Raw genomic sequence first — 9271 nt, forward strand, 5'->3', positions numbered from 1 at the left:
TGGTTTTGTTGGGCTTGGGGGGACAGGGGATGGTAAGCTGTTTTGGATGTGTTGAGTTTGAGATGTCTACAGGACATGCAGTTTGAAATGTCCAACAGGCAGTCAGTGATGTGAGGCTGAAGTTCAAGAGAGAATACACACACACATACACACACACACAACCCACCACAAACTAACAAACTGAACCTGGAGCTGGCAAAGTCCCCAAGTGTGTGTGGAGAGGAAGACCAAAGGAGCCTGGGAAGTGGCTTGATAGGGAGAGAGGGGAATCACAAAATACCAGAGGAGTGCAGAGGTCAAGAATGGCCGCCAAGGCCCAGAGATGAAGAGCTCCTGGGGAGCCTTGGAGAGAGTGGAGAGGCTCAGGGGGTCAGGAAGAGAGGGAGGGAGGGAGGAGCAGGAGCTGAAGTGGGCAGGGACGGAGCCAGCCCCAGGGAGGGTGTTCACTCCCAGCAGGGAAGGGCTGAAGACCAATGGGAGAGAGGATGGACCCATCCTAAAGAGAACGAACAGTATCATGGGGTCAGGAGACCGAGAATGGGAGAAGAGGGGGCTTCCAGCACACAACCTCCATTTCCTCAGTAAAGTAAGCGGCAGAAGGGGAGGAGAGAAGAGAAAGTGTGGACAAGCTTCTGTGAGGAAGAGGTCATGGGCTCTGGCAGAGTGCAGGAAGGAGCCAGGTGAAGGTGGATAATGTGCCTTTCCGGGTTACCCAGGTTTCCTGGCTTTATGTCAGTGTAGGGGTTAACAGGAGATGCCTCTCACTCCCATTCAGCAGCAGATGGGGGGATAGGGAATTCAGGTCTGGAATTTGGTGAGATGAGACAACAGGTTCAGGAGGCAAGGAGCTGAAGAGGAAAGCTCAGCACAGATGTGATTTTGTTAACTATAGGGCTAAAACAGAGAAGAAAGAAAAGTGAAGTCAGAGCAGAGACAATGGCCTCAATGCTAATGAGCAAAGGGCCTGCAGATGGTGAGAAGGGGCCAAGCACAGAGAGGGCTGGAACAGGAGGAGGTGGTCCTCGGACTGAAGGAGAGGCTGAGCGATCATCCACACAGGAGCTTGGGAGGAGAGGAAGACCGTAGGCCAGATGCCAAACTGGCTGAGGAAAGAGGGAGACACAGCAAGGAGTCGTAAGAGACCCCTTGAGGGTCTTTGTAAGAGAATGTATTCATAAACTAGAAAAGTCCAATATCTGCTGCAGGTCCAAAACCTCTCAGCTCCCAACAAAATTTCAATTTGAAATCTGAATTTCAAATATAGAAGTCCACTTTCTTCAAAAAAAGAGATCCATTCCCACTACAGCAGGTGTTGAAAGGGACAAAAAGAGGAAGACAGACCCTCATTCCCAAACTGAAGTTGGTGGCTGTGGCCATCACCCTCCTGGGAACACTCCTCCAGGATAGCCCTCCCAACCTCATCCCTAGAGGGAGAAGCCCTGCTCTACTCAACTTTTCTGGTGTCCTGGGGGCCCAAATCACTCTCCTACAGCCAAAGCAGAAACAGGAACAGATTATCCCCTCAGCTCACCCAATAGGTCCCGCCCAAATCAAGCCTCAAGGACTTCCTTGCCTGAAGATGCCCTTCCTAGGGACAGGAATGGTAAAGCCACACCAGGAAGGATTAGGGTTGCAGGGTGCCTCTCCAAGCTCTCTTTCATCTGTCTCTTGACAAAGAAGTCTCGACAGCCCTACCTATAAATCAAAGGTCAAGTTTCCTGACTGATACAGAAAATTACAACCGATATAAATAAGTGCATACCCTTTGACCCAGCAATACCACTTTTAGGGCTGTATCCTAAAGAGATCATAGAAGTGAAAAGAGGTCCTGTATGTACAAAAATATTTATAGCAGCTCTTTTTGTGGTGGCAAAGAATTGGAAATCAAGGGGATGCCCATCAATTGGGGAATGGCTAAACAAGCTGTGGTATATGAATGTAATGGAATACTATCGTGCTATAAAAATGAGCAGACAGACTTCAGAATAACTTGGAGGGACTTACATAAACTGATGTTGAATGAGAAGAGCAGAGCCAGGAGAAATTTGTACACAATTACAGACACAACACATTTGTGATGACCAGCTTTGATAGACTGGGCTCCTCTCAGCAATGCAGGGTTACAAGTCAACTCCAAAAGACTCATGATGGAGAGAGGTGTCTACATTCAGAGAAAGAACTGCAGAGTCCGAGTGCAGAGGGAAGCAAACTGCTTGCTGTCTTTTGTTGTTTTGTCCCTTCTTTCTCACTGTTCACTCCATTGATTATAATCCTTCTTTACAACTTGACTAATGTTTAATGTGAAGGTACTTGTAGATCCGATATTTGATTGCATGTTGCCATGGGGGGAAGAGGGGAGGAGAGGGAGAGGGGGAAATTTGAAACTCAAGGGATTGTGGAACTGAATGTTGTGAACTACAAGTAAATAAATAAATTTAAATTAAAAAGAAAAAGAAAATCACAACCTATTTCTATGAGATTCAAAAAGGGAAGCCCCTCCCGGTGCACCATGGAAGGTTCTGCAGTTTTGAGGGAAGTCATGGACTCTTTCCAAGGGGAGAAGGGAGCAGCTGAATTCCCCCTTGGGGCCCCAGAGTCCATGTACCCAAGGCACAGTCCTTTCAGGAGTGCTACTCTAAAAGAGACTCCCAGTACACTCCCCAAGGACAGTGGACCCCACCACCCTGGTGAACAGGGGGCTTTAAGCTGTGTCTATGGGCTGCTGACCAGCTCCTTCCTCTAATGTCCACCCTAGGGCAGAAAGGGCTAGCTATGGTGTCCCTTCCACAGGAAGAAGAGAAAGGAACTTCCTAGAGATAGAAATCCCATTCAATCCCCGTCAGAGGCAGGGGCCATCAATCATAATTCACACTCAAGATTCAATACTCCAACAGCCCTGGCATCTCCTCTAAGGAGTGCCCTCCCAGTGCTGCAGCTGCCCATCCTGGGTACCTTCTGTCTGTGACCTCCTAAACAAACATCTGGCCCTGATGCGATCAAAAGCAGCAAGGGAGTCCTCTGGCTGCCCCTCTCTTGTCATATTTCCAGCCTACTTTCCTTTTCTAACATTCAGTTCCCTTGTTATCCATCGCCACAGGCTGCTCACCTTGGGGCTCCCCCCTGCCTTCTGGGGGATGCTCCTCTTCAGCTGCCTAAGCAAAAATCATGAAAACACCACCCCCATGTGCACAGGGCTTTACATCTGCACATCTATCATCCTCACCAGACCTTTGCAGAGCCCTTTCAGCCTGGTATTCTTCTACCCATTTTTAGCAATAGAGAGACTGAGACCCAAGGGCAGTAATGTGGCCAAAATCATAAAGCTAGGGGACCAGGGTCAGTCCCAGTGACCAGAGGCCTCAGCTCCACTGGTCTTCCCAGGCCCCCTCAGAGCCCCCAAAGCCTATCCATGTGCCAATTATGGCTTAAGGTGTCTGTTCCTAAGGGTTAAAATACTACTGTACTGTAAATGACGGGCAGGTTGGCTTTAGAAAAATATGGAATGACTATAATGAACAGAACCAAGAGAACGTTTTATGCCATAACAGCAAGACTGAACAAAATGATCATCCAATGGGGGAGACAACTCGGAACTCATAATGGAAGAAAAAAATGGATCATTTTTTCAAGAGACTTAAAAATAGGAAGGGTGACTGGTCTGGATGGCACCCCGGCCCCAGTTCTGCAAGGATGAGGCACAGCCAGATGGAGACCCTGACAGCAGTAAGGGGAACAGCATCTGTGGATGAACACACACCCTCACACACATGCACACATACTCATACACATGTGTATACACATTTCCTCGCACACATACTCATACACACATAAGTGTGCACACAAACTCACATACACATGCATGCACTTGCATGCACACACAAAGCCACTCCAAAACCCAGGGAGGAAGGGCCTCACCTCAGGCTGCCCTGACACCTCCTGCTGACCTCTTTCAGGAAGCTCTCCTCCGTCTTTTCCCATCTGTGTTTACACCATCTCTCCTCCTGCTTCTCTACCTCTGCAGTGAGTGTCCCACCTTTCCCTCAGCCTGACCCTTGACTAAGAATTCTGTAACGTTGCCACCCTTGTCTGGCTCTCCAGCCCTGCCAAGACACTGCCAACAGAAGGGCCAGGCCAACCAGGAGAGGAGCACCCCCTGGGCCTTTGCCATCAGGCCATGCCCCACCCCATACTCACCACAAGAAAGGATGAAGTTGGGCGAGGTCAGCATGATGAAAGGGAAAGTCTGAAGGAGGCCAAAGTAGACAAGGTTGGTGAAGAGGCCCGTGCCAATCAGGAAGCTGGGGAAACGCTCAAAGACGTACAGGCCCACCAGCACAGCTGTGGAAAACTGAGACAAGCAGAGATGGCTCAGGATTCGCCTCTCTGCCAGGGCCCCCTCTTCCTTCCCCCGTGCCGGGCCCTCCTCACTGCCCTGCCCTACCCTGCTCCTCCTGGGGCTCGCGGTGCTTGGACCCACACACTTCCCAGTCTAGGTGGGCAGATGGACACCCCCCACCCTACTAAGGTTCAGGAGGGATCTGGGGGGAGCTGAACTAAACCGTTTAAGATCACAGGGCCATAGCTCTAGAGTTGGAAGGGAGTTCATGGATTCCAAGCCTTCATTTTACAGATGAGGAGACTGGGGCCCAGGGAGATGAAGCAAGTGCTTCCCAAGCAGGGCTCTGGGTCCCACCCTCCAATGCCAACTCCAGGTCAGCTCTAGAATCTGACAGTTCTTTGGGCTTTGGTAAGAAGGGCCGTAGGGGCAGTGGGAGGTCCCATCCACCCCCTCCCACCACCCCCCAGCCAATCCTGGTCTAAATTTAGCGCTGCCCTGGAAGGGGCCTTAGAACCGTGTGCCAGACAAGGAAGCTGAGGCCCACACACTAGGGAGCAGAGACCCTCGAATCCACAGACAGACCACAAGTGGGCAGAGGCCCCATTCCTTCTTTCCCTGCACTTGTGCACTCAGGCTACTCTGTTAGACCAGCAAGGTATCCTGGGCAGGCTGGGTGGCCTTCAGCTATGAGGCCTAGGAGTGTGATTTCTTCCTGGTGATGACCTGGGGAGCAGGCCCCTTACCCAGATCATGTATTTGATGATGCGACTGGTGGCCACTGTGTACTCTTCTATCAGCTCAGCCAAGTAGTAGAGTCCAGCCGCTGGAAAGAAGAGACAGGAGAGACCGGTAGGCTGGCTTGCCCAGAGCCCTGTGTGTGCCCATTCCTTTCACAGGATCCCAGGACAGGGAGAAGTACAAGCTCTTGATCTGTGCCCATACTGAGTGATGGTCACCTGACTCCAGCCTCTCTCGGCTCACCCAAGCACCCACCGTAGAGGGCCCTTCACCCTACACAACCTGCTCCCTGAAAGTGTGGAAAACTTTATCAATACCCACCCATCTGAAGGCAATGGCTCCTACCAGGCTCTTGGACATTACTGACAGTGGAGAGGAACGAAGGGAGCTTAGTGATGGTCAATGCCCCCAACTCAACACCTCCCCTCAAGACGAAGCTGCCAAGAGGCAGCAAGACTTGTCCAAGGTCACCCAGCAGACAGCACAACTCGGGGCCACACCATGTGACTGCCTTCCCGGCCTCCTTCCTAACCCAACCGCTTTCCAGGGTCTGTGATCTAAAGTATCCTCACCTCCTCCCTCTGACTCCCATCCCCACCAGCCCCTAAATCCTCAGCAGAAAACAGGCCCACCTTTCAGAAAGTCCCTCTCACTCCTAACAATCCAATGGGTCTATGACCTTTCAATGCCAGTCCTCTCTCCAACAATGCAAAGTTCGACCTATTATTCATGCTGCCCTCAGATTTGGGGAAATGTCCGCCATGCCACCCCATCCATCTAACGCCAGGATTCCCCCACAGTGCTGGGAGCCTGCCTCCCACTCTCCCGCAAGTACGGACTCCCTCATCAACGGACCCTCAGTACCGATAGCTGACAGGCACATCTTTCTTTCTGGTCATATAACTGTATGCCCACATCTATGAAATACCTGCTCGAAATGTGGAGGGAGCTAGGGGAGGCTGGAGCTCTCTGCACGAAGGTGCTGAGTAGGCAGGAGCCAGAATGGGACTAAATAAGGATCACCTACTCCTCTGGGTAAGGAACAGCCAGCCCGGGAGCTAGCCCAGCACACACCGCTCACATGAGCAGACAAGTCCTGAGCTTTCCGTGCTCTCAAGCAAAGTGGCATTGGCATCTTATTTTGAATCACCTGCGATTCCTGCCCTAAGTCACTGCTCATGTGGACACTTTTAACAAAGAACTGGGCAGGGGATAGGGTGGGAAAGTAATGAAGTAAAACTAGAGCTTCAACCAAGCCCCCCGCAGACCCCCTTTCCATATCCACAGCCAGGAGGAGCTGTAGATTTGCACCAGTGAAGGAAGTTTCCCACAACCATAGAATCACAGGCCTGAGGCAAAACCAACCTACACTTGGGTGAAGTTGAGACAGAGCTGGCTTCAACGTCCTACACAGACCACTGGGATGCCCCAGGCAATCACTGACCCTCTTGGAGGGAGGACCCCAGGAAAGTCCCCACGACCATCCACTGCAGGGGGAGGGGAGTGCCCACATCCTCACCAGGAGCTTCCTCCCCAAGCCCAGGCAAGCATGACCCCCAACCTGCGGGGGGCCCTGCTGGAGGCCCCAGGACTAAGGCCACACTCTGGCCCTCCCAATCCCAGACCTCCCCATCCCGCTAGTATGGGCATCTTTAAGCTCACCAATGTGACCCAGCAGGTCCACTCCCGGCCAGCAAGCTCAGCCTCAGGGCTGACCTTTTCAGGATCCCCCCACTGACCACCTCTGCAGACCTGCAGGCACTGGGCCCTTCCCCCTCCCCCAGAACGCAGCACTCCCGTGCTGGGGAAGAAGCTCTACCAGCAAAGGGGTGCATGGGGGGGGGCCCTACACCCAGAACAGGCCTGGAAGCCCACCCACAAGCACCCTCACATCCTCTGGACCCCAGAGACTCCTGCCCGGCCTCTCTGTGGCGGCAGGACCGAGCCCTGGCACTAGCTCTGCCCAGCTGGGGCTCCTCCTTCCACCCAAGCACATACCCCACCCCAGTCATCAGGGAGGCAACTGAAGTTTGCCCTGGGAGTTTTTCTGGGGTGCTCCCATCAATTCCCGAAGACTCCCCAGGCCCCACGTCACAGAAACCTGCCCGGACTTTGACGGGTAAGGTCCCAGTTCCCTGCGCAGCCTCCCCCTGCCCCGCGTCCCCAGCTGCCATCCTGGGACCCCTGCTCCTGCTTTCCCATCCCTTCCTAAGGCAGACCCCGCCCCCAGACAGCTTCCTCGCTCCTGCTCTTCCATCCTTACACACACGCACGGAGGGGAGCGTCCTGGAAGCAGACCCTCTGTGGGGGACGGGAGGGAGGTCCTGAGACCGCAGGATCAGGGCCACGGAAGGCGCCGAGGCCGGAGGAAGGGGAGGTGCCCCGCCGCCCACCACAGCAGCCAGGGAGCCTGTAATTAGGGGAGGAGGATCCCGGGACAGGGGGAGGGGTCCCACGGAACCCAGTGGGAGGTAGGGTCCCGACCACCGGCAGCAGAGAGCCCGAGGTGATGCTGAGGGGAGGCGGGCTGCCGCCTGCAGGGAGGGGCTCAGGAGCGTGGAATGGGGGGACGACTCCTCCAGCATGGGAGGAAGAGGGAGGAGAGTGGGGAGAGGGACGGGAGAGGGAGGGGGGAAGGGTCAGGGTCAGGATCCCGGCCGGGGTGGGGAGAGGGGAGGGGGGGGAGGGAGGGGGGGAGGGGGAGGGGGGAGGGGAGGGGGCTCCGGGAGGAGGACCTGCGGCATCCCCGAGGGGCCCCCGGGGGGCCCCAGGGGGGAGGATCTCTCCTATTCGGGGGGGGGGGCTAGGTGCCAGAGCCCGGGGAGGAAGGGGCTCTCAGCATGCAGGGGGCCGAAGGCGGCCACAGAAAGGGGGGACGGAGGTTCTCCCAGGATCCCAAGGGGAAGGAGAGGGTCTCCTGCTATAGGAGTCTTCGAAACACACTGGAGGTCTCCTGGGCTGTGGAGTCTCCACAGAACACAGGAGTTTGGGGGTCTTCTGGCGGGGGGGGTCTTTCACTATAGGGGTTCCCCACCCCCTGCAGCACACTGGGGGGGGTCCCTCAAAGTCTCCCGCCCCTGAAGCATACTAGAAGTCTTGAGGATCTCCAGAACACTGAGAGTCTCTCGCTATGTCTCTCCCTGCGGGAGATGTCCCTCGCTACGGGGTCCCCCGCAGTGCACTGGGGGTCTCGGGGTCTCTCAGTCTGGGGCACTCCCTAGGAGGGGGCCCCCACCAGCAGTCTGGGTGTGCTTGAGGGTCTCTGTAGTGCACAGGGGGGTCCCCACAGTACATTAGGGGTTCCCCCTCAGTGACCAGAGGCCTTCACACCACCCTTGGGGGATCTCACTATGGGGGTCCTGCAGTGCACTGGGGAGTCCCCACAGTACGTCAGGAGTCCCTTGCTAAGGTGATCCCCTTCAGTGAACTGGGGGTCTCCCAGTCTAGGATTCCTTACCAGAGAATCCCCGCAGTGCACCCTGGGGGGGGGTCTCTCATGGGGGGTCCCTCTCATGGGGGGTCCCTATACCACCCATCGCGGGGTCTCACTACGGGGATCCTCACAGTGCACAAGGGCTCCCCCGGCCTGGGGGTTCCAGTCGGCCCCGGCCCAGGGATCTCTCCCCAGGCGGTCCCTACGCCACCCTTCGGGGGGACTCACTATGGGGGTCCCTCCCCAGGGCCCCGGCGGGGCTGGGGCGCTCACCGATGGCCAGGGTGACGAAGGCCACCTGGATGAGCAGCGACAGCCAGCTCAGCGCGTACATGAACCACATGGCTCGCCCACCGCCTCTCCGGCCTCCGCCCCGGCCTCCCTCCTCGGGCCAGGGGACACGGAGCCGCCGCCGCCGCCGCCGCCTCAGGCCCCGCCCCCACTGCCGTCGCCGTCGCCGAGAGGAGCCGCGGGCCCGGAGCGCACCGGGGAGGATCCCACAGCGCTACCTGCAGGCGGGAGGCCGAACTGCAGTCATCGCGCCAGCCCCGGGAGCCGCCCCGGCCAAAGGCTGCTGCTGCTCGGACCCTTCCTTTTACAGAAGGGGAAACTGAGGCGGGGGCGGGGCTTGGGAGAATGACACGTCGGCGGCAAGCTCGGCTCTGTAAAATGGTGGGGCTGAGCTTGACCTCAAGAGTCGCTCCCATGCCCCTGTCCCGGGGGAGACCAAGCGGTACCCAGCACGCTGCGGTGCGCTGTCC

The 9271-nt window shown here is 55.9% G+C and overlaps 1 protein-coding gene across 1 annotated transcript in view; it reads right to left on the minus strand.

The window, feature by feature from the left end:
- The window catches only part of TEX261 (testis expressed 261), a 13054-nt gene extending 4097 nt beyond the window's left edge, over nt 1-8957 (minus strand). The window contains exons 1-3 of the mRNA XM_069066385.1: nt 8784-8957; nt 5083-5162; nt 4195-4348 (exon numbers count right to left, since the gene is read on the minus strand). Coding sequence (XP_068922486.1) covers nt 4195-4348; nt 5083-5162; nt 8784-8853 — 304 coding nt within the window. The 5' untranslated portion in view covers nt 8854-8957. The remainder of the gene's footprint in view (nt 1-4194; nt 4349-5082; nt 5163-8783) is intronic.
- Between the last annotated feature and the right edge of the window lie 314 nt (nt 8958-9271).

The sequence above is a fragment of the Petaurus breviceps genome, unplaced genomic scaffold (genome assembly GCF_028583685.1).
Source record: "Petaurus breviceps papuanus isolate PSGF00001 unplaced genomic scaffold, PetGlider_PUasm1.0 139, whole genome shotgun sequence".
Lineage (NCBI taxonomy): Eukaryota > Metazoa > Chordata > Mammalia > Diprotodontia > Petauridae > Petaurus > Petaurus breviceps.